General features: G+C 41.9%; 2 protein-coding genes across 4 annotated transcripts in view; one reads left to right on the top strand and one right to left on the bottom strand.

Annotated features, from left to right (window-relative positions):
* Positions 1–2660: 2660 nt before the first annotated feature.
* Positions 2661–20217, bottom strand: CCDC77 (coiled-coil domain containing 77). Of its 2 annotated transcripts, XM_018919769.3 has the most exons (12): positions 20113–20217; positions 19552–19728; positions 13897–14113; positions 12563–12705; positions 9887–9983; positions 8546–8603; positions 7725–7816; positions 6649–6797; positions 6057–6297; positions 5078–5203; positions 4840–4992; positions 2661–3047 (listed from the first exon to the last, which is right to left on the bottom strand). In XM_018919769.3, the coding sequence occupies exons 2-12, from the start codon at positions 19581–19583 to the stop codon at positions 2901–2903; spliced, it is 1455 nt and encodes a 484-aa protein (XP_018775314.2). In that variant the 5' UTR covers positions 19584–19728; positions 20113–20217; the 3' UTR covers positions 2661–2900. The 2 variants fall into 2 exon arrangements, with proteins under 2 accessions (XP_018775314.2, XP_050826180.1); XM_050970223.1 differs by lacking the exons at positions 19552–19728; positions 20113–20217 and adding an exon at positions 15491–15746.
* A 151-nt stretch (positions 20218–20368) lies between these two features.
* KDM5A (lysine demethylase 5A) overlaps positions 20369–24757 on the top strand; it is a 49715-nt gene continuing 45326 nt past the window's right edge. For both annotated transcript variants that reach the window (XM_030237995.2, XM_030237994.2), the window contains exons 1-3: positions 20369–20946; positions 22771–22848; positions 24441–24563. In XM_030237995.2, coding sequence (XP_030093855.2) covers positions 20782–20946; positions 22771–22848; positions 24441–24563 — 366 coding nt within the window. In that variant the 5' untranslated portion in view covers positions 20369–20781. The remainder of the gene's footprint in view (positions 20947–22770; positions 22849–24440; positions 24564–24757) is intronic.

Below are 24757 nucleotides of genomic sequence, written 5' to 3'. Positions count from 1 at the left end.
TTCTGTGCCTTAACTAATATTTCAACATTCCTTCTGAAATGTAGGCACTCCTTCCTTACTTAATTGAAGCTACACAACAATAAGGTTTCCCCTGCTCCTCATTTTTCTCCTGGTTATGCAAGAGATATTTTAGTATCTTGGCTCACAATAAGAACATTTGTCCATTTCTAACTTTTAATCCTGTAGTATAGTCTCTCTAATCTTCGAGGCAGACATCTTGCAAATCTTTCAGATTGTCCTCCTACACTCATAATAGAGCATTAGCTGTATTGAAATGATACAAGTCACACATTGCTAACTTCAATTATCAAAAAAGCTAATCGATCTTTGGAGTAAATGCTATTTTTTGATTTCTACCCAAAAATTGTGGGAAAAACAAAAAGAGTAATTAAGGTAGTGGAACTTCTCCCAGAAAACCCTTTTGAAAATGCCAATAATGCTTTGTTGACATTTTAAAAGGTAGCTGTCAGTGGTAGGAAGCACTTGGCTCTTTAAAGCAGTTCTTGGCATGAAGGTCCCCATTTATTTTGGCAACATTTTACATGACCATGTGATGTCACACAGTGCATGTACAATACTTTGCACTTCCTGCACTTGGAAAAAGTACTCAAGCTTCCAAATAAAATGGATTTACAGAGTAACAATACCATAATTTCCCTCCCACCCCCTCACACACAGGAAGTTTTCATAGCCTAGTGACATATTAAGAATCATGTTCAAACTGCACTTGGATTTTGATACACTAGCAGATATATTAGGAATGTTGTCATTTTATTCTGTTCAGTCTTTCTGAATTCTAAAGAATATTGGTAAGGAAGCCAGGAAATTAAACATTTACATCCTTCTTCCTCCAATACTTCCTCTCCCAGTCTTACAAACCTGAATGTCAGAACTTGAAGTCTTTGCCCAGACACACTTCATGGCTTTCAAGTGAGGAATGTCATTTCACAGGCAATTCTTCAGCTTGGAAGAGCTGAAAACAAACAGGATTCTATAGGTTCAAGAGATCTATTTGCTAGGTTCCCATCAGCTGAATTGAAGTAGATGGATCCTGCTGAATGAGTGGCTAAGGCTTCATTAAGTAGCAACTTTCAGAAGCAGCCTTTTAGGCCCTGTGACAGGATTGCTATCTTCAAACCAGTATATGTTATTTCACATACAAACTCACTTTAATTAGCTTGATTTCTCTACAAAAATATCTGCCAGCTAGGAGAGAGTGAGACTAAATGATGGATAGCATTAAATACCCTTCCTTAACTGTCCACATCACATCAGCACCCAAGTTGTTCATGAGCCAGTTTCTGAACATTTCAGCATTTTCAGCTCAGCTGATCAGTGCAACATCCTTTAAAACAGCCCCTTGCAAGCTGCAGAGTAGTTGTGCACCCAAGGACTGTCAGGACACTCAAGTCTGATCAATTGCCCCCAAGAACACATACAGAATAAAAGCCACAGTACAGAACCATAAGGGACAGCAAGCTTGTCACAAGAAGGTTAAGACAACTGATGTGGATATGGGTGTCTTAAGGGCATTTCCCCTCCTGCATTGCTTTAGCTGATGTTATAAAAACAATTCTTCCTTCTCCAAACCTTCACATCCATCTCTTCCATATCTACCTATGAAACACTAAATGAGGATTTGCACATTTGCCACTTCCACACGTAAAAGAAATTGCCTGCTTTCACACACTAAGTTCTGTTCAAAGGGGAAGGAAGTGCTGGTAGCCTTTATGGTGTATACTTCAGAACCAAGGTGAAAAAAGGTAAAGTAGGAAACAGAGGCATTGAAATCCCTTCTCTGCCACAGATCTGCTCTCAGGCTGCAAGGTGGACAAGACTTGCAGATGCTACAGTACAAGCATGAGTACCTGCAGTTATAAACTGGGCTGGAGCCACATGGTAACCCTCATCATGAATTCATCTGTTTTCTAGAATTGAGATGTCTGGTATGAAGAAAATCACCATATACAGCTACAGTTGCAGATCTCATCTAGCAACTGTGCACCTGCTCTTCCACCCCAGTTTGTTGCAGTTCAGTGGCAACAACTGCTGTAGCAAAAGCTGACCAGATTTGTCTGCACATGACCATGATCTTGTTTAGAGCTACAAAGATAATATGATGGTTAAGGAAGATACTAGGTCCCCTTTATTATGGGCTTCCTTTGAATGTTAAAAAAAATGTGAGGAAGGGGAAGAGAAGATTAATTCCAGTTGTGTAGTACCTCCCTCCCCATCAAGAATTCATAACTCATGTAAATGTTGCTCATCCTTGCAGAAAAGTTTCATAATGAGTTATCTTTCCCCACCATATTAAATCAGTTAGGTTTATTCCAATTATGTTAAAACCAAGCAAATGGGAGCCATTTAAAAATAGTTATCCTGTCCAGGAGTCAAATGTAAGACATTCTAGATGAGAATTTACAGTTACATCCTGAGGTGTTAAGCACCAAAACAGGAATCATGTGAACTATTTTAAAAGCTGCTTCTCACATAGGAAAATGTCAGCCAAAATTCAGATCTTCAACTAGATCCTTCTATGATTAATAATTTCATTATAACCATGTATGTGATTTATAATATGCTCCAAATAAAGGCAAAGGACAGTATACACTGATCCCTACCACAGATATGAAGACATAGTCACACACACACTCCTGATGTATCAGTCATCATGTACTTTTAAAGTCAGTTTTATCAGGTGCCATCTCTCAGCTCAAACAGCAATATAATCTGGTACATTAGGAATGGCTCATGTACACTTATGACATTAACAGCAGAGTTCTTCAACTTCTGTTGATGGATGCCAGGAAACAAACAAGCAGGAGCTGTTCTTTCATATGACTATTCAAGTCTAGCAATGTCCTATTCCTAAAATTAGGATGCCAGCTAATAATTCAGCTTCAGCAGTGTCGTAGTTCATCCTCTAAGATGTAGATTTTTGTTTTTAAGTCTTTTAGTTCTCCTTGAATTTTACGTGTTAGTTTGTTTCCTTGGCGGATCTCGCGGAGAATTGCAAGATCCTGGTCTGGTCCCAGATTCAAAGCCACCTAAAAACAAAAAGAAAAACAGATTAAGAGAAACAAAGCTGCACAGAATACAATTTATGGAGTATTATGGTAAGTATATGAGGGAGAGAATTCTGAAGGAGACCTTTTGTAGCCAGCAAAGAGATGTGTAAGTTATTAGCTCTAGGATAATGCACATCACCAATAGGAAGGTGCTCCAGAACCAAAAATAAAGAACAAAGCTTTCATAGCATTATATTGTTGAATTATAGTACTAGAAAAAAAAATCTTAATAGAACATAACCATGTTGACTCAGCCTGTTGACTCCATCCTAATTCCTGTATTATTTAGAGAGACACAAAAAGGGGCAAGTTGAAGTATTTATCAAGGAACTCATATCTAGTTCTAAGTACCTCAGGAGATAAAATGTCATCTTATCTCTTGCTATTTCAACTAGAGGTGTTCTAACTGCTGTGGCTGACCTGCTGCCCTCTGAACTGCACAGCATTCCAGAGCAGTTCAAGTCTAAAGCATTGACTCAGGCAGTGCCTGTACTGAGCTGAATAAAGGCTGCTGGATAATCAGAACTCCTGATGGCAAGCTGGCTAGGGCTGACATTTCCTGTCACCCTGCAACTGGATACAGCATGCCAGCCCAGCCACTTTCAAGGACACAGCATTGGAAGCTGCTATAAAATCCTTCTATTCTCTTGACCCACTATGGTTTCGTATTGTGTCATCATGTAGTTCTCAGTCAAAAAAGTTAATATGCAAATCAGGAAATTTAGTCACCTCTAGTCATTTTGACCTCAAGCAACGAGAAGGATTGAATGATCACTCTGGAGACTTCCTGCAAGTGTTTTGTTACCCTGCCCTCTTGTGGTTAACAGTGTTAAGAAATTGAGAATACAATGAAGAGCACACCCACAGATATAAAACATACAAGTCGTCTCCAATAAAGGCATCATACACACTTCTTCCCTTTGTTCATATACTGCTGTTAGTCCTTAAAGAATAAAGCTGAAAAATCCACAGGCCATTAAGAAAAAAAAACCCAAAAGCAAAAACCTCAAACAAATTGAAGCCTTTAATCAAAATAAATGTATTTAGTCTGCATAAACTGAACTGTGCATCAAAAGTACAGGAAAAGAATGAATCAGTAGCACTGCCAGACTCCTGCAGGAGAGCCTAAGCCATGCCAAGATCATCCTCTCAAGCATATTATAGACCAATGTGCCATCCTTAACTCCAAGCAACTTCAAGGCTGTGCCTTTCCCTCTAAGCTCTTCTGATGTTCATCTACACACCTGGAAGCTACTACAGAGAACACAACTTCCAGCCACTGCTTCTGCACTGATTTTTGCAAAGTCACAAATGACATACTAAAGTAATAAACAGAGTATTCAAAATACTTAAGACAATGATCAACCTCTTACTGGAACAGAACCAAACACTATGGCTCTCACAAAGAAAATAAACAATCATTTCCTTTGTTCCTTTGCAGGATAAATTTGTGAATCAAACCACTGCCTTGCAATTTTGAGACAGCTAAGCAAGCTACAGGTATCACACAAGAACTTTTGAGAGTGGAAACAAAAATACATAGCTAATGTATAGCAGGGACAGTTCTTGGTAAGCTTGATGCCTAACTGATAAAGAAAACTTTTTTGCTTTGTGAAATACAGAGGAGGCAAGTTTTGTCAGATACTGATATTTAAAGGCACACTTAGAAAATGAATTATTTCTCTAACCCTAGGGGAATACTACATTAAATACTGAGAATACACCTCTATAGGATAAGAAGACAACAGTTTGCCTCAGGCTTAGCTGTTACCTTGTAAATCTTCTTCTCTACATCTTTCAGTTTCTGCTGAAGCTGTTTGATGTCATTCTTGAAGCCCTCTACTTCCAGGTTACGACGTTTTTCCAAGGCTTCACACCGCTGAGTCATCAGTTTCAGGCGCTTCCCCATCTTCTCTGAGCGTTCCTGTGGAGATGAAAACTCAGTAGGTCATACAAAATAAATGTTGGAAGGTCATCACCCAGCCAGTAGATGATTATAGATTAATTACCTGAAAGAGTTCTTTGCCAGCATCTCTCTCCTCACGGATCCTAGCCACCTCCCCTTCCAGGGAGACACACTGCTCTCTGTACATGTGTGACAGGTGTTTCTCCTGCATTAGCTTGTCTTGCAGTAACTAGGACATAGGAAAAACAGAAAAAATTAACTCAGGACTGTGCTGACAAAACTTCCCCTGCCTTGGACAAGCAAGTGTGATATTGCTGCCAATATGACAGGAAAATAAGAATTAACTGGAACTAGAGCTCGTAAGTATGTGAGCAGAATATTCTAACTTCAGTCCCATTACCAAAACCTTTGAATTGTCTGCTGATCATTAAAATGTCTGCTCATCATTAAAAATAACATTCAACTAATGCTCAAACTCCCCTTTCACAGCTGATTGCTCCATACTGCATTTTAGAGGCATCTGCATTTAGGGCTAGATGGAAACAATTCCCTATTGCCTGTTTACTTTCCAATTCCTTATGTGATCTCCCAGCTTCCCACTGGAAGTGTAGTGGAAGAGCAAGAAAAACTCAGACTGCTAGAGAAGAGCTGGAAGACATCAATTGAGAGGGCTTATTCTTCCCTGACAGCATCAAGGAAGATCCAGACACTGCATTCTAAGACCATTAGCTCAGAGCCCTTACAGGAACAGAGAGCCACATGCAGTCAGTTAAAAACTGTTGGCCCCACTTAATCACACATTTTACAGAATTTGGGATTTTTTCTGAGCATGAAAGAAACTGACAGTGACATGCTACCATAAATCCTAACAAATTTCAGATAAAATGTATAGAAGGTGACACTGATTTTGAAGCAGGAGGGGTTTTTTACTTAGATTACTGCTAACAACAATGTAACTTAAGGCAACCCAGCACAACTTGGAAACTGTTGCTAGTGACTGTATTGTGCAAAGCCAAGGTGCTTGCAATTTTCTGTGCAAAAACTGTTAAAGAGCGCTCTACCAAAGACAAAAAAAAAATTACCTTTATTTCTTTGCTGTGGAGTTTTGAAGCTCCATCACTTCCTTGAAGCATCTTCTTCAGCTCTGTCTGCTTCTTTTGTCCTGACTCTGTGCTGAAAGCAAGTTGATCCAGATCTTTGCTAAGTTTTTTCAACAGACTGTCCTTCTCTGCCATCCATGCTTTCTCATTGGCTCTGGCATCAAACTTGAGCTGGAGAAAGTCCCGGGTACTCTCATATAAGAGATTTTGGGTCTTATGGAGCCTGCAAAAAGGGATCCCAGTGGAGTTAACTTCTTTCCTAGAAGTTCAACTTGCAGTGATGACTTAATTTCATCAGTCATCACTGCAAGTTGGAAGAAGCACAGGAGAAGACACATGGTCTAAATGTGAGTTTAACTCTTCACATCTAATGAAAGAAGTGCTCTTCTTCCAATGTGAGAGAGGATTTTTAGCAAGCAGATTATTCCACTCATCTTCCACACACACTACCAGATGGCTGCACAATTTGCTTTTCTGCCTGCTGCAGAAAGCAACACACTGAAAGTCATAACATTTCTATTGCTCCCTCTCTTCTCATCTCATGATTACATCATGGTTATGCTCCCACACTCACTTTTCTGTTATAGCTTTGATCTTGTCCTGGTCCTTCTGATGCCGGACCTCAGCTTCCTCCATCTGAATCCGCCTGTCCTCGAGCAGAGCCTCAACCTGTTCCTTGGTTAATTGTGTCTGTTCTTCTATCTGAGCTTGCAGGGCCTTCACCTGCACAGGCAAACAAAGACATTACAGAACAAGACCTCACACCAGCTCTGTTCCTGTTAAATTACGAGATTTAGATCAAAAACTGCACCTGGTAACACTTTTGGCAGTTCTAATTTCTCAATTTTTTGTTTTTGTTTAAATGCTGAGTCTTTCAAACAACTAAAGCATTTAAAAGTAAATCATGCTGTAGGCAAGAGAGGCATACTATAAGGAGCAACAGTAGATTGTCAATATTTTTGCATTGTTAAGATTTAAATTGCACACATCTAACAAATCCTGTGGAATATGCAGAAACACTTCTGTACCTTTGCTTGAACAGATAATAATAATAAAACCAACCACCATCACTGTCTGCTGTACAAGTTCAACCATTATTTGTTTGATTCATCCTTCCTCATACTTTGCATACAGCTTCTGGCATCTTCCCCAGTTCATGCTTCTGCACATTATATCTTTCATTCTGTCATGCTACCTATACCTAAACTTTTATGGAAGTCTAGAAAAGGAAGCAGTTCATTGTATCAGTGCACTTTATGGGGCTGCCTAATACTGTCACAAACACATTGCTTTTGTCAAGCTTGCACAAAACACTCAACCTTGCACATCTTCAGTGAGTTTAATGTAAATTCATATCTGCTATCAAATTATGGGAGATAATATCAATTACACATTCTATACTTAAAGACAACATATTTCAGTTGACATTACTGGAACATCTGCTTACATAAAGCTTCCAGAATCAGTTCTTAAATTTACAATCACAGCAAAGAAAAAGCTAAGTAAACTGACAAAGTGTGAATCCGTAGTAAGATGCAGGGATTTATACAACTGGTACATCTACATCTTATCTTAAGCAGCCAGAATATTTTTTTATCATAATTTTCTGCAAGCCAGCAAGTATGTTCATCAGATAGCAGATGTTTTTACCTGTAGTAGAAGTGTGTCATCTTTTTGATCTCTCTCACAACTTCTTAATTTGTCTCCTTTTGCTGTTGGTTTTGAAGCACTCTTCTCTGTACCTATTAAAGAAATTTAACTGAAGTAGGAAAGGGTTTTCCAATGTACTTGCAGTACACCTTTCCAAGCATGACATATTTGTATTGTGGTGAGCCTACAGGAACAGCAGAAAGATTTCCACTGCTACAGTCACAAGGACTTCTGGGAGGGTCAGGTGAAAGAAAAGAATTCTAGAACTTGGGTGATCACACTCCTTTATCCCTTTTATCATACTGCAGTTTTAGGCACTCTCCCAATTTTGTCGGCATATATAGAAAGAAAACTTGACATGTTTTCTTAAAATAAGTGATGAACAGGCAAATGCCACAGCTGCACAAACATCATTCAATGTTTAAATGAGTTCTGAGCTTGATGGCTAATTTCAGTCAATTTGATGAAACAATTATTTCAAAAGAGAAAATTAGTATGTAGGCCACACTACTGTCTGCATGAAAGGCAAGCAGAACCTGACAGCTGTGGAAAAGGTGCCTGCACAGTTCCAGAACAGCCACATGAGGGTCACACAGCCTCCTCCTTAGCTGAGCACATCAGGGACATGAGAGCCAGCTGAGGCTGTTTTAAAGGATGTTGAAGGGAAGCCAGGAGTACTGCAGGGATATGCACAGTCACATTTAGGGAACTTAATGGAGATTTACCAAAGCATTCACAGACAGAAATTATTTTGGCATACAGGAGAAAGACACATAAAAAAAGCAAGAGCTGAGCTGCTGGTACTCAGCTTGGTGTGGTACCTGTGCTAGAGACATCATCTTGTTCTTGGGTCTCTGGTGGCCTTTGCAGAACAGTAACCTACAGAAAAAATACAAATGCACTGAGCATCTACTTCCCCAAAGGTGCAATGGCAAACCTTAAAACAAGATATCCAAAAGAAAAGCATTACCTTACTTCTACCACAAGACAAGGAAGACATTACATTTCACAAGTGTAATGCCCATGTTGAAAGGTTTCCTTTATCATGGATAAGTTTTGCTATTACTGCCTCTATATTTTCCATCAGAAAAAATGGAAAGTAATTCTGCCTTTGATGGCTTCATTAGGATGAAAATCAGCACCCTCAGCAGGAAAAAGAGCATTTTGGAGACAGAGAGAAGAGGAAGGTGAAGATGATTTTTTTTCCTTCTTTTATACTCCTTGTCTCAGCAAGACAGAGAAACATGAAGCTTCATTTATCAGCACATTCATTCAAGATACTGAACAAGTCTGAGAAAGAAGCTAAGTATAAAAATACTGAAACTTAACTGCTGAACTGAAACCCACCTAAAAAAAAGGAGGCCACGAAAGAGCAGGCTATAACCCCAATGCTTATCTTTAGGTTGATATTACATAATAGGCTTAATTTTAGAGCTACCCTCTAAAACCCGGAATTTTAAAGCTTTTGCAAGATTTTTGAAGAGCTTGAGCACTGCAGAGCAACCATGAACAACGCAGCATATTTCAGCCTTTTTCTGCACTTTATTCCAAAAGAAATCCTATATTCCTGTCATAGTCTCTGTACATCCAAATCACTCACGACTTTCCTGATTAGGTTCAGCTACATTGCACATCATATGTGCTGCCATTTAAACAATTCAACATCACTTCTGGAATATGCAACATAATGTTGTCTAGAGCAGATGGTTCTTCAGCAACCTTCAGCCCAGGAAACTGCTGCAGCAACCTTGACACATTCTTCCTGACTAAAGCTTTAAGAGGCATTCTGAGATAGATGAGCTTCAAACACTGTGCCTGGTCATTTTCTGCACTTTTTTCCCCCTTTTGTGGTGTTCTTGCCATCTTCTTGACAACCACTTGCCAGATGACTTCAGACTCCCATCTGACATTTCAGAGGCTGAGCTGGAGGTTTCTTTTGAAGGCAGGAGGAGGCTGATGCTAAGAGGATCTACTTGCAGTGTGCTTGTTCCTTTATACTACAGCATTTTTACTAAAACCTGATGTTGCTACAGACCCCTCCTGCTTTGGGCTCATTTAGCAGCCTTTGAGTTGTGGGACAGATCTGACCTGTGATCAGACTCTGGGATACAGATACTCACGTTAAAATTCAAAGAGAAGATCTACAGAAAAATGGAACTTGCCTTATGTGGAGGCTCCTTATGAAAATATGTAATTTCTCCTTCATCTGCTCCCAGGATAGCCAGGAGTTGTTGGATTTTTTTCCTGTCCTCCAATTCCCTGGAATACAAAGGAAGTGAAAATAAAAAAAAAAGACAATAGAAATTCACAAATAGAAGCAGATTTTTTTTTTAAATACATCATAACATTGTGACACACTGTCCTTTTACTCTACCTGTTGATATTTGTAAGTTTTCCGACCTGAGAATACTGCTTTAAAAACAAGCTCCCAAAGACATTGCTGATGTTTCCAATACAAGAACAGCACTAATTTTGCTGAGATTGGAGAGCATTTCTCTTTTCAAGTATGACAATACTATGTAGGCTGATGCAATAGCACATGATGAAAAGAATTTGCATTAAGAGTTATGAACTACCTAAAATTCTCTCAGATTCTAAGTGTCCATTGTTTTTAAAGCAAGCTACATTAAGGGCTGTATCAGACTTTTTATCACACTCCTGAGAAGTGTCAAAGCACACCAACACAGCTTTTGGCTTAAGTTCTTAAATCTTGGATGGAAAAATTCATGCTGGAGCACAGAAAGAGAGTGAGGAGGAAGAAGTGGCAGAGACAATATGTAATGAATTGACCACAATCCCCATTCCCTCCCTCTCTGTGTTCCTCAGGAGGAGGAGGAGGAGGTGGTAGGAAATTCATGAGTCAAGTTGAGCTGGGATAAGAAAAGCGTGGGGGAAAGGTATTTTAAGACCTGGGTTTATTTCTCATTATCCTACTCTGATTTCATGGAATGGTTTGGGTTGGAAGGGACCTTAGACATCATCTAGCTTCAAGCCCCTTGCCCCAGGCTGGGAACCTTCCACTAAACCAGGTTTCTCAGAGACCCATCCAACCTGGCCTTGAACACTGGAGGGGATGGAGCATCCACAGCTTCTCTTGGCAGCCTGTTCCAGTGGCTCACCATCCTCACAGTGCAGAATTTCCTGCCAACAACTAATCTAAACCTGCCCTCTTTCAGTTCAAGCCATCCCTCTCATCCTGTCACTACATGCTCCTGTAGTAGTCCCTCTCCAGCTCTCTTGTAGGCCCTCTGTGTGCTAGATGACTGCTAGAAGGGCTCCCTGGAGCTTTCTCTTCTCAAGGCTGAACAGCTTCTAATCTCTCAGCCTGTCTTTCTAAGACAGAGGCTCCAGCCCTCTGGTCATTTAATTGTTAATTTCCCCCAGTCAAGTCTGTTTTGCCTGTGATGGTAACTGGTGAATGATCTCACTGTCCTTATCTTGACCCATGAATCTTTTCTTGTATCTTCCTTCCCCTGTCCAGCAGAGGAGGTGAGTGACAAAAGATGCCTTGGACTTGGTGGACATTTGGCATCCAGCCAAGGTCAACCCACCAGAGACAGCTTCAATCAAAAGTTCACGTTCAAACTGGTTCAAACACACAATTCAAATCTGAACCAGTGTTCAATTGCTGCTCCTCCTTCTACCAGAATTGGAGGAATAATAAGTGGAAACATTTAGCAGCCTAACAGATTGCACTGCATCTTCACTGGTATGGTTTCATAGGAAGTGTAGAATAATTGCTGCTCTGAGGACTCCAGGTCTGGCTGAGAATGAATTGCTGCTGGCAGTGCCTCAGCCCCCACACAAGACAGCCCACTGTCGTGGTGTTGTGGGTCCCAGGATGACGTGAGAGATGAGAATCTGACTCCAAGTTCCCAGAAGGCTGATGTATTATTTTATGATATTATATTAAAAGAAATTATAAACTAAAACTATACTAAAGAAAGGATGCATCAGAAGGCTAGACAAGAATGAATAATAAAAACCTGTGACTGACCAGAGAGTCTGACACAGCTGGACTGGGATTGGTCATTAAGTAAAAACAGTTCACATGGAACCAATCAAAGATGCACTTGTTGGTAAGCAACCTCCAGACCATGTGGGAATCCATAAAATCAGAGGGTTTTGGGAAAGCTGCAAAAGGTAGGTCTTAGAGAACAGAAGAACTGTGATTAGAGCTAAGCAGTAGCTATGGGATAGGTTAGCAGAAAAATTATGTAAAATGTAGAAAAATAAGGACAAATAGAACAATGGTCTGTGTATTAATGCTTGTTTAGAATAATTCTTTAAGCTACAGAAAAGTTTATCTAACAAGATACTAGGAAGTTTTAAGCTTAATAATAGAGCTTTGTGCATTGTGTTTTAAGGCTTACAAACAAGTATTGTATGTGAAATAAGTGAGCATTGTTTTAACTAAAGGTATGTGTGCTTATAGTACTTGGATAGAACTACTGTCAATATGCTCTTGCTTTGTGTGATTAGTCAAAAACCAATAAAGGAAGTTGTAGCATCAAGTTCTTAGTCTGCTGCCTGAGATGTGAGCTGATGGCACCTTCCCACTGTCATAACCATGTCATGAGACTGATGCTGAAAAATAAAACAGCTCAAAGCACATTCCAAGCAGCCCTGCCCTGTTCATAACTTGTACATAGAGCCCCAACCAGCGATAAGCTGTGCGCTCCTCTGTGAGGAACTTTGTCAGACTAGAAGACTGAAAAATGCAATAAACCACATTCCAAGCAATCAGATAATTATTGTTTACATTTCTTTTCTGAGGCTTCTCAGGAGAAAAATCCTGGTGAAGGGATTTTTCAGAAAATACCATGGTGACAGCCCACCTGAGTTTCAGACGGTCATTCTCCGAGTAGAGGCGAAGGACCTGCTCCTTCTCCTGGAACAGGTACACCTGCATGTCACTCAAAGCCTTCTGCAGCTCTGCAATCTCCTCCTCCAAGTGCCTGACTTCCCACTGCAGCTGGTGCTGAGTGGAGACAATAAGGGACTTAAAATGGAACAGAGCATTGGACAACACTTACAAACTTCAAACTGCTTGTGCTCTGAGTCTGGAACTGGGACAGAACAGCCAGCTCAAGAATTATTTTATTCTCCTATAATATTTGACCAGATGAGGGCAGTATTGGAAAAAGCAGAAAAAATTATTTTAAAATGTTTCAGCTAGGAGTTCAGAGCCCTGAGAATCACTGTCAGTACACAACAGTGAAATAAGGCCTCAGCTTGGGTCTCCAGTGGAAACTGGAGTGGTTGCATTTCCACACCGGTGGTCAGAGCAGGTATGGGGGGGGGTCAGACATTAACAAAAACCTAGCAAAGCCTCTAACAGGATTTACTTTTGAAATAAATAACTGAAAAACAAACACTAAAGTATCTGTATGGTCTAGCAGTAAGAAGTCCAGCTAGTTATAATGTTTCATTTTGTCCACCTGGTATAAGAAGCTGCCAACCACTCCTGTATGAAAAAAATCATTATTTTGCACCCTGCCCCTCTTTTTCCTACATGACAGTGAGATGTACAGCACACACTTCCCTAAGGACTTTCAAGCTGCTTCAAGCATGGCCAGTGCTTGAGGAGGCACCTCAATCACCTCAGAAGTGATGGTTTTATTCCCAAAGAACCATCCACAATTACAAAGATGATTGCTAGGCAGATGCATGCTATAGTCTGTATCAGGGCACTGCATATCTTGCAGATATTCTTAAAGATTTCTTCCTCTTAAAAGGTAAATGTTTAGATTTCTACTTAACAGCTTATGGCCAAGCTTATGAAGTCCATTGCATATATATATTATACCCATAAGTAAAAGCCTATTAAATTTGGACAAAAGAGCATTCCTTCAATACAAGAAGCAAGGGAAAGAAGCTGGACAACATGGGAAATAAGCATCTAAGCATCTAACTAAGGCCTTAATATTAAAAAAAAAAAAGGCAAAATTCTCACTGTGAAGATATAACCAAGCCATAATGATTTTTGAAGAACATCCTACAGGTATATTTCTGTTTGATTTGATAGAGGACAGACAGCTAGATCTTAAAGTCAGCCACCGAAATCCAAGTTGCTGATAAATCCCAAGATTTCTGTGCTGAGTTTTCAACTGAATAAAAATACTAAGCTTGTGCATGTAGTCCATCATCGGTGAAAAACTCATTTCCTAACCTGTTCATCATAGGTTTGCTTGTATCTCTCCAGCCTTTTTACTAATTCCTCGTGTTCCTCGTCGAAGTCAGCGATCTTCCTGCGGTAATAGTCCAGGAGCTCATGGGAGGGGTGCATATGGGCCAAGCGCTCCCCGATGGTCGGGAGGGGAGGGAAATCCTCCTGACTGGGACACCGGGACTCAGCAGATCTTGAAGAAGCACGGGGCGTTGGCACCCTGGATAGAAACAAGTCTCTGATGACATGAAAGCTTCAGACAGGAAAATTAAAACACTTTCTAAATTAGCTAAAAAGATTTGAAGTTTTTACACAGATTAGCTTGACTGTTCTCTGGGTATTAACAGGAGGTCACAGCACTTAGAAGAAAGAACTTTGATAAAGAGCAGCTTGCAGGTGTATTGTACTGTGGAGGAGGGCCCAACCCATGGAAAAAGATTAAAAAAGATGCTATGGAAGTAAAGCCTCATACATTATTTGTGGAAGATAAGTATAAAGAGGAGAAAAGAATAGAAGGACAGCACTCAGGGGATAAAAAGCCCATTGCTGTTTAATTAGAAGCAGCAGCCACTGTGAAATAAACAGGAAAACAATCTGTGACAGTCCCTATTGGACACCCAGACAGAAAAACACTTTCTAAAGACAGACCACTGAATGAAGATGATAATTCAGGCTAGCTAATGCACCAGGCCTTATAATTTAAGATGTAGGTCTAGGAATCTATGTGCTTTCCTTTCTGCTGTACTTGATGTTCTCATCCACACAGCCTGTCCAACCTCAACATTGAAACAGAAGCTACCAAGTTCTTGAATCTTATGTTGAAGTGCTACATGGAAAGCAAGTCAATGTTATCAAATCAAGAATATGTACAATTATATACTGTATTTTCCCTCCCCTGTCAAAACAATATTTAGTGTGTTCAAACAAGAAGCAAATTCTCAAATACAGCTGCAGAATTAAAAAAAAAAAAACTGTGGAAGGGGTTCTTTTTATTATTTATATTGATACAACAAGCTTTTTTTTCCCCCAAATGATACTATGAATAACAGAAGATAAGAAGCCTATTGACTAAAGAGCTACTTAGCCAGAATATGGTCCTGAAGAATCAGGAATTTTGATAAAGAACTGATTTGGCAGGTGACACTGAGGCAATGGTGACCTTTGTGTGGCCACTCACCAAAGCTGCTTGGATCAGAACCCCAGTGCACAACCATGAAAACTCTGGGCACTGTAGGAAAGCATTAAATACGCCAAAGTGTAAATATTGTGTGCAGGAACTTGATGTAGGACCAGAAACTCCTTAAAAAACACACTTAGAGAAATAACCCTAGAAAGAAAGTAGTAACCCAGGCACAAGGCGAACGTTTTACTGCCGAAGAGCAGCAGAAACTGAAAAACGGAAGGACGAGGAAGCACAGCAGGAACAGGAGGAGCCCCAGAGGCGCCCTAGGGCAAACCAATCTACCAGAAAGTAAGGAGAAGGCTCCGGGAGCCAGGCTGCCAGGGAGGAAGGAGAAGGCTCCGAGAGCTAGATTGCCAGGGAGGAAAAAGAAGGCTCCGGGAGCCCCGGCAGCAGCAGCAGCCCCACACTCACTACCTTGGGCAGCGCGGGCTCCCCGCAGCGCGCTCCGCCGCGCTCATCACGGCCCTGCGGAGAGCCTGGCTGTCCATGGGTGAGGGAAGGCGGCTTCGGGCACCCCGGTGGACTGGTGAAGAGAGGGGTGCCCGGCGGGAACCCCGCTGGAAAAGGCCCGGGATAAAAGGCCCGGGATAGAGGTCCCGGGATAGGGGTCCCGCGTCCGCCTCCTCACAGCCCCAACGGCCGAGCAACGGTTGCACCGGCCCCGCCGCGGCTTAAATGACGAGAAGCCCCGCCCCCTCAGCCTCCTCCAATCACAGACAGGCTTTCATGCGGCGCCGGTAGCCTGCGCCAATCAGCGCTCGCGACACGGGCGGCAGCGGTTCCGCGCTGGCGCGTCTGGGAGTTGTAGTTCCGGGGTGGCCGGAGGGCCCATGGTGGAGAACTGGGCCTGTGTTTGTGAGGGCAGGGATTCACTACGGGCGAAATAAAAGCAAACTTTATCTACACCAGCAAAACATGCCGTGCAAAACGCCCCTTTTCCTTTGAAAGTGACCTGGCATTCGGAAGCAGCCATAAGAAGTTACTGGCACAAATTCTGGCTGAACTGAATGTGTTCTTTAGGTCATCGCGGTGTCTTTTAGCCTCCTCATCCTCCTCATGTATTCCCAGTAGTACCTAAGTGTTGCCATTTATGTACCAAACTATTTCCTAATTTATTAAGTGTGCTGGAGAAAAAAACAATTTGCTCAGTGTGAAAATGCCAATCACTTGTTTTTAAAATTTTAAAAGTATAATAGTAATAAAATGGTTATAAAAATAGTAATATAATTAGAGTAATAACAATTTGGACAATTAAGATTTAGGACAATTCGAGGCAATAAAAACAAAGAGTTACAGATGGTCCAGGTACCTTTTTCTGGGCAAAATAAGCCTGAAAAAGGATACATGTTAACAGAGGATTAACCCTTAAAAACAACAGCCTGTTGCATATTCATACACCTCATACATGATGCATAAATTCCATTCAAACACAGGGTTCTGTCTGGCCAGTGTCAGCTTCTTCCTCTTAGTCCTGACAGTGTCTTCAGGCTGACTGAGGTGGGAAGAAGTTCGTTTTTTTCTGATAAGGGAGCAATAAATTCTTTTCCTCTGAAAGATTTAGGTGTCTTGTGGCTGCTATCTCAGTGGGAGTGCCTCATTCCTCTCTTTGAAAAAAGTATCTTAGATAGCATAGTTTCTATTTTAACATTATCTTATAAACTAGAACTATATTTAACACACTACTTAAGAAAATTAATACAGCATAAGTTTCTAACATAACACATAATATTCATTTTAATATTTGTGAAAAGTCAATCATAAAATACACATTTTTCACACTCAGCAATAAGCCAGGGTTCTTTATGCCTTAAGACTTTGTTTAAAAGACATGGAGTTTCTGTATGACAAGGAAAAAAAAGGCTCATTTATGAAACCATAAGGTTCTTCCTTATCACAATTTGCAGCTTCTTTGTGAGAGGAAGAGGAGGGGCAGGCATTTATCTCTTTCTGACCAGCAACAGGACCTGAAAGAATGGCCTTGTGAAAAATGCCAATCACTTGGGTTAACATTTTAAAAGTTTAATAGTAATAAAATAGTTATAAAAAGTGTCATAAAAATTAGAGCAATAAGAATTTGACAATCAGAGTTAGGACAGTAAAGGACAATAAAAGTAAAGAATTATGGACATCTGAGTGTCTGGCACTCTGCCATGGAAACACACCTTGCTAACAAAGGATTAACTCTTAAAAGCAATAGCCTGTTGCATATTCATTTCTCTCATACATGATACAAATATTATTTTCAACAAAGGGTGTTTTCTGGTTATTGTCAACTTCCTCCCTCATCTTGTAAATCAATTGTCTTGGTCCCTCGAAGTCTGGCTCTTCCTGATAAGGAGGCAATAATTCTTCTCTTGCATTTTTTTGTGTCTCCTTGCTGTTATCTCTCCTTGAGCTAGTTAGAAAAAGTATCTTACACTCCATAATTTCTGTAGCCTAAAACTATATTCACCACACTACTTAAAAAAGATGAGGACAGCACTACAAAAAAAGGATTAATACAGCATAACTTTCCAACATAACACATAAAGTATTTATTTTAATATTTGTGAAAGGCCAATCATATAATATGCATTTTTCACAGCCTGTAGTTGTGCCAGGGCAAATTTAGGTTGGGCATCAGGAAAAGGTTCTTCCCCCAGAGGGTGGTTGGGCACTGAACAGCTCCCCAGGGCAGTGGGCACAGCACAGCCTGCCAGAGCTCAAGGAGTGTTTGCACAATGGTCTCAGGGACAGGGTGTGACTTTTGGGGTGTCCTGTGCAGGGGCAGGAGCTGGACTCAATGATACTTGTCAGTCCCTTCCAACTCAGAACATTCTGTGACTCTGTGATTCTCCTTCAAATCAATTTCCTCATGAAACAGAGAAAATAGCAGGGTAGATAATTTCTCTTGGCAAAGTTCAGAAGAAAGGCTGCTGTCAGGGACTGGCCCTGATGACCCTTGTTGGTTGGTTCCTTCCAGTTCAGGATATTTATGAGTCCCTGGGGTTGGACAGGGGTCTCTCCCCACTCCCATACAGCAGCTGGAGACATTGTACAAGGGGCTTAAGTCTTCTCTCAGGGAAAAGATAAATAACCCCAGATAACCAAGGAGAATAAAAACTGACATGGAGTACACAATGACTGTCACATTCACATTCTCTGGAAAAATCCCTTTGCCCAGGATTTTTCTCCTGGGAAGCTGAGAAGCCTCAGAGAAAAGGGAAACAACTATTATCTCATTTCCTTCTCCTGTGTTGTACTCATGTTGAATGTGCTTGGAGATTGTTTACCCACATGTGATTGTTTCATTGGATTCTGGTGTGAATGCTTTCACTCCTTGGTCAATCAGTGCCAAGCGGTGTCGGGACATTAGAGAGAGTCACAACTTTTCATTATTATCTTTTTAGCATTCTGTAAATAACCTGTAGGGGGATACAATATGGGGGAATTAAGGTGGTATAGAAGGTGATCTTATCCCCCAATGAGTTGCAGCTGGACCAATTACAAAAGATTAGAAGCAGGCCTGATCTTAACAGGCCACACCTGTAGCCAATAAGAGCAAGGGGTATAAAAGAGTGGATTGGTAGGATCTGGAGTCAGATGGCTGCTGTTAGGACCAGGAACAGTCTGTGCTTAGGGGAGCTGCCTGTGGGAATCATTGAGGAGGTATAAAGCTCTGGTCATATAGAAAGCCTTGCACTATAATGATGTTAGAACTCATGCTATCTAAGACAACAATAACCTTTCTCTATTCTTTAATATAATACAGTATCATAAAATTATAAATTAGCCTTCTGAGAACGTAGAGTCAGATTCATCATTCTGTTCTCCCTGCCACAGGCATCCCTGCAAATACAGTATGCAGACAGGTTTTTTAAAGGCCAACAGCCCCAAAACCAGAGCAGGTAATAGAGAAAAGCTTAAAATTCTCCTTCAAAAAAGATCTCTTGCAGAACTGATGAGAAAAACGCCCCCTTGGGTTATATAGGATATTTAGGTTTGCTGCTGCAACATTCCCAGCATTGTCTCCCAGAGATTTCCAACAGCCTAAATATCTTAAGATGGAAACCAAAACAGTCTTGAAGAGTCCACAGGGAAATCAGCAAAAGATTGGATCTCAAAACAAAGCTTTTGAGCAGGGAGATTTTTCCTTCTGGTATTCCTAGCTAAATCACTGCTTATCTTAGGAATTGGGTAGGTGGTAATTCTGTTGTGGGGAATAGAAGACACGTGTATTTTTTAAAGAGAATCTGCTACAGCTCATCAGAAGAGAGACACAACCAAATAATAAAAGAAAAACAAAGTGGAAGGAGCTTGTAGAAATAAATCTCTAGATACTAGTAAGGAAACATCTGCATCCCACATGCTTATTTAGTCCTATATAAAATGATCGAGCATCCATGTCAGAATCCCCCTATGAAATGCAAGAGTACTTAGCAACAACACAATAACCTCAGTTTTCTCAATGTTTTATAAGATCAGTTTGGTCTTACCTGTAACTTCTGTTAAAATTAGCCATTTGCATTGGACGTGTGTTTGCCACACATAAAATGTGGGTGACACCTCTTTAATCTGGCAGGGAAGTGACGCAGACGAACATTTTAATCTGTGTGCAGCAGATCTTGTAAAGCCTCCTGGTAACAGGAGGAGGGAATTAACTTTTTCTGAGGCTGAAATAGAACAGCAGCATGGAGGTTTGAATAATCAGTAAGAATAAAGTGAAATGTGGCATTTGGTAGACAGTGAAGGCACAGCTCTGGTTAAACACGACATACATTTTATTTGGTTAAAAACACCTACAATTTACTTTGGAATACTGGGTTGCAATGGATAGGTCAAAGATACAGATCTCTCTGTGACCAGTGACAGGACTCAGGGAATGGCCTGAAGCTGTGCCAGGACAGGTTTAGGTTGGGTATCAGGAAAAGGTTTTTCCCCCAGAGGGTGGTTGGACACTGAACAGCTCCCCAGGACAGTGGGCACAGCACAGCCTGCCAGAGCCCAAGGAGCGTCTGGACAACGCTCTCGGGCACACGGTGTGACTCTTGGAGTACCTGTGCAGGGCCAGGAGCTGGACTCCGTGATATTTGTGGGTCCCTTCCCCATCCCGGGGCTTTCCTTCGGAACCGACCGCTCCTGAGGGCAGGGGCGGGGCCTGCGGATGGGGCGGGGCCCGAGAGGGGGCGTGGCCTCTACCAGCGCTCCTGACGTCCGGCACAGACAATGGGCGACGCGGCCCCGCGGAACCGGAAGCGAGTGTCTTCGATTTCGTCGCACATTCCTCCGCGGCGGAAGTGGCTGTCGCCCCGCCCTCCCCGGTCCCCTGTTCCTCCTGCCCCTGCGCAGTGGCGGGAGGGGCGGATTTGGGCTGGGAGCTGCCTCAGGAGCGTTTCCGAGAGCGGCGGGAGCCGAAGCCATCACTCCAGAAGAAGCGCGACGGAGGGACTACTTTTTGGATCGGAAGGCAATGTGAAAAACTTCCGGGGAGGGCTTAGAAAGGAGCGTCACTTCCGGCGGGCCGGGACGCGAGGAGCGGGGCTCGGGCGGGGGCAGCGGTCCCGGCCGGGACGGCGACAGCGGCACTTGGCAGCAGATCCCGCCGCCCGGTCCGGCAGCGCCTCCGGGCGATGCGCCTCGGTCCTCGGCCCAGCCCGTGAGCCCCCCGGCCGTCCCTCTCCGCCCTGCGCTCCCGGCGGCGGCGGCGCCCCCCTCCCCCAGCGGCCATGGCGGGGGGCGGCGGGTCGCGCTATGCGGCCGAGTTCGTGCCGCCGCCCGAGTGCCCCGTGTTCGAGCCCAGCTGGGAGGAGTTCAGCGACCCGCTCGGCTTCATCGGTCGCATCCGCGGCCTGGCCGAGAAAACCGGCATCTGCAAGATCCGGCCCCCCAAGGTACCGCCCGCCTCGGCGGCTGCGCCCGGGGGGTCCCCAGGCTGTGCCGGCAGGTCTGAGAGCGGCCGGGCCCTCGGTGGCCGGGCGGAGGACGTGCGGAGCTGGGCAGGCCGTTCCCCCGAGCTCGCTCGGGGTTTCGTGTGTCGCTTTCCATAGGCCGCGGTGTCCGTGCCAGGGACGCCGAGGAACCTGTAGAATCTTTGACCTCCGAGCGGGGCTTTGTAGAGGCTGCTTTGAGCAGCTGAGAAGCGAATAGTGAGTGCATGGCCGTGCCCGGGACTTCGTGCTATTTTTACTTCCAAAACGCCAGCAGTCGACTTGTGAAAGCTGGGAAGGCTTTGTAGGTGAAATCGGGCGTTTGCTCCGGGCGGGGAAAGAGGGAGAATGAAGGGTGTTTGTTCGTTATGGATCGTTATTCATAAACACAATTTTTAGACTGTTAGGAGGAGGACGGCCAACCTGTTCGTGTACGGGCATTGCGTTTGTGCACAGCTCCTCAGGAGCCTGCAGCTCAATCTCCGACGGCTTGGGCGTTACTTAGGGTCACCTGCCCAGTGGCCTGGCAGGGCAGGTCATCGCAGGGAGAGCATCAGGCAGCTTGGCAAAAGGCACTTACTTCACTGAATTATTAAAGTACAAATAAACTCCAAATGCAGCTGTTAATAAGAGACTTGAAAGCAGTGAGAGAGGTAAAAACCTGGAAAGAGCATGTAACTGAGAACAGCATGGGTATGGGGGTTGCTGATTGGATTTCATGGCTCTCTCCTGACCTGTTTTGGTTCCTGGAATGTGTTCGGTTAGTTTAATGACATGGTGAAAGCTTGACCTCCAAGGGGCTGCCCTTTCTAAAATAAGCTGCATAGCTCAGGTTGGGAGGCCACAAGGAAGAGATCCAGATCCTGTTCATTGAGGATAACTGGAACTTTCCTGGCTGTTGGATGCACTGGTGTTCCTCTGAGGCTGCTGAGCTGCTTGCCTTGCAGGGTTTCACAGGACACACGTATCGGGTTGATTTGCAACCTGCAATAATGGCTAAGTCACACATTTCATACTACCCTGACTGATTAATTGCTGTTTCCTAATAATAGAAGTTGTAAATATTTAAGGTTGTGCTCGAGGCCTTTATATGCTGCAGCAGATTGTGTGGCTTGTCCACCTGTAATGGCGTGTCCTTCTTGTGGTGTAGTCACTGCAGGTAGATGATCTGCTGTAACTGAGGCTTTGGTAAAAAAATGCTAAAAAGCTGAATTACTTGTTTTGGTATTGTAACATGGTTTTGAGAGATGGAGCTGGGAAGTACTTGTGGTTGCACCAACCCCTGACAGTGCTGAGAAAGTCATTATTTAAGGCTCAATTCCTGTTAAAGAATTGGGCTCCCGACTGGTGGTCTTGTCTTTATTGAAAGGACAAGCAGAAAACCATTAGATGTGTTATGATGTGCCTGATTTAGTCTTTGTTGCTGTTGACACTAAGGATTTTTCAATGTGCAGGATATATGGATTCTTTATTTAAAGTAAATAAATAACCGACCAGCTACAGAGTGCATCTTGTGTTTAAGCTTAGCATGAGGTAATGCATACTGAGATGCTTTGAATCTTATTTTCTTTGACATTTTTGAATCTGTGAGGATCTTTCTTCAGACTAAAATGTGGGAGGAACGTTGTTGTATAAGCACAAAAATGTCTTAAAATTGGAAAATGATATCACCAGTTGTTCTTAGAAACTAATTTACTATTGGAAGCTTGTTTACTCAGGCTGTTTGGTTTTGTGTATTTTTCAGAGAAGTTTCTGGAAGCAGTAAAATGTGTTTCTATCTCTGTTTAGGACTGGCAGCCTCCATTTGCATGTGAAGTACAAAGTTTTCGTTTCACTCCACGAATTCAGCGCCTGAATGAACTGGAGGTGAGCTTTTCCACTGTTGATATAATTTTTTGTTTGCACTGAAAGAAAGAGGTCTCCCTGCTTGAGATTTGCATCTTGGCAGGTTTCTGGATGGGGGACACTTTAGAAGCCCTTAGACCATATCATTGTTTTTACTTGGCAGTGGCAGAGTTTGTATAAAATAACTCTCCCTCACTTTGAGAAAAATCTGTTTTTTATTTTATTATCCAAAATAACCGCAGGAGTTTTTCACTTTCAGCTGGTAGTGTCTAGAATGAATTCCAAATATCATGTGTGTAGTAAGTGCAGCTAGTGTCTAGCCTTCAGAGTTCCACAGGCAATGATTTTTTTCCTCTTAAAATATTTCCTGCTGCTCTGATGCCTCTGGTTACCTCATACTGTCATGATAATACCTTTTAAGCCTTAAAATTATTTTTATAGGCTTTTTATAGCTGGTTAATTTTATGAATTAAAAACTTATGGGATCTGTCTTGAAAGCAGTATGACCTCCATTCTGTCCTGGTTTTTCCTTTTCTCTGCAACATTTCTCAAAGCCTTGCTTTGTTCACATACCAAAATGTCATTTGGCTTGTAAATGGGTCTCCTTATGGAAAGTGATTTGGGTACTCCAGAGAAGAGGCCCTTTGTGTGGACAAGGCATATATAAAAACTGGTGTATATAAAAACTGGCATATATAAAAACTTGGTAATTCCTCTCCTCCCCACAATTAATTGTCCTGTCCACACCACTGTGTTGAATCTTAATTTTTTTTTGCCAGGGTTGGGATTAAATAAATACATGGGATGGTATTTCTTGTTTGGACTGAGATGTTTATTAGTTCTTATCTATGTTACAGTCTCACAAGCCATCAGTTCTACAGCACTTCACTCTAACAAACTAAAAAAAAAATATGAAGCCATAGCTCTCTCTCTCTGCAAGGCCTTTTTAATCTCTAATTAATAAATGACTCTTAAATAATTTTTACTTTTAACCTAATAACCAACCACCCGTGGCCCGCAATGTGGACTTTATCTGATTACACAAAACCACCCAAACCTGTGAAGAAAACAGTAAAGAGGAAGGACTAGCCTCCACCCTAAAACCTCTGTCTTGCTTTATGTTTATATATTACTATATTCTAAACCTTTAAGTTTTCTACCATGTGATATTACACACTTCTATTCAAACTGCACACCCATAATCTATTTTGTCATTCTATTTTAAAAGCCTTCTCCACGGCCTCAGGTCAAATGCAGTGTTCTCTTGGGGGTCACAATTAATAATTGTTCTTGTGTTTCTCCCTGGAATGCTGATTATTTCATAAGCATGCATTTTGCTTTCAGACCAAGAAATTATTTGGTAGGAATTTAATTTATAGTGTCTTAAATGCAGACAGAAAAGCATATATAATTTTCTTTTTGTAAAGTCTTTCTTTTTAACAATGTTTCTATTTTTAGGTTTTTTTTAACTTGACAAAGAAATACCTCCCCTGCCAAGTTTCATGTTGAAAATGGAAACACTACGTAAACTTACCTTGTTTTCTCTCAGGACTGTAGGATTTTGTTACATTTGGTTTTGAACATACATGATTGTCTACCATTACTGATTCCAGGCAATGACAAGAGTGAAACTGGACTTCTTGGATCAGTTAGCAAAATTTTGGGAACTCCAAGGATCCAATTTAAAAATCCCTGTGGTCGAGAGAAAAATACTGGATCTGTATGGTCTGAGCAAGGTAAGTATTTGTAGGCCTGAGGCAGACAGGGATTCAGTTTTCAGTCAAGCTCAAGAAGCCAAGCAAGAGGAAGGGCTTGTGTTACAGTGCTAATCTCGTTAATCCAGAGATTAAATAAGTGGGAAAAATACAGTGAAAAAAAACATTTCTAATTTGAATGTTTATGGCAAACATGTCACAGTGTAATTAAATTA

The sequence above is a fragment of the Serinus canaria genome, chromosome 1A (assembly GCF_022539315.1).
Source record: "Serinus canaria isolate serCan28SL12 chromosome 1A, serCan2020, whole genome shotgun sequence".
Taxonomy (NCBI): domain Eukaryota; kingdom Metazoa; phylum Chordata; class Aves; order Passeriformes; family Fringillidae; genus Serinus; species Serinus canaria.
This window is presented reverse-complemented; position numbering and strand designations above follow the sequence as displayed.

Bases quoted from the DNA above. Each gene is read 5' to 3' on its own strand.
- CCDC77 (XM_050970223.1), bottom strand. From the start codon at position 15,564: ATGGACAGCCAGGCTCTCCGCAGGGCCGTGATGAGCGCGGCGGAGCGC. The intron at 12,706-13,896 runs GTTAGGAAATGA...GTCTCCACTCAG, and splicing joins AGCAAACCTATGATGAACAG to CACCAGCTGCAGTGGGAAGT. The intron at 7,817-8,545 runs GTACCACACCAA...TTTCTTTAATAG, and splicing joins AGATGATGTCTCTAGCACAG to GTACAGAGAAGAGTGCTTCA.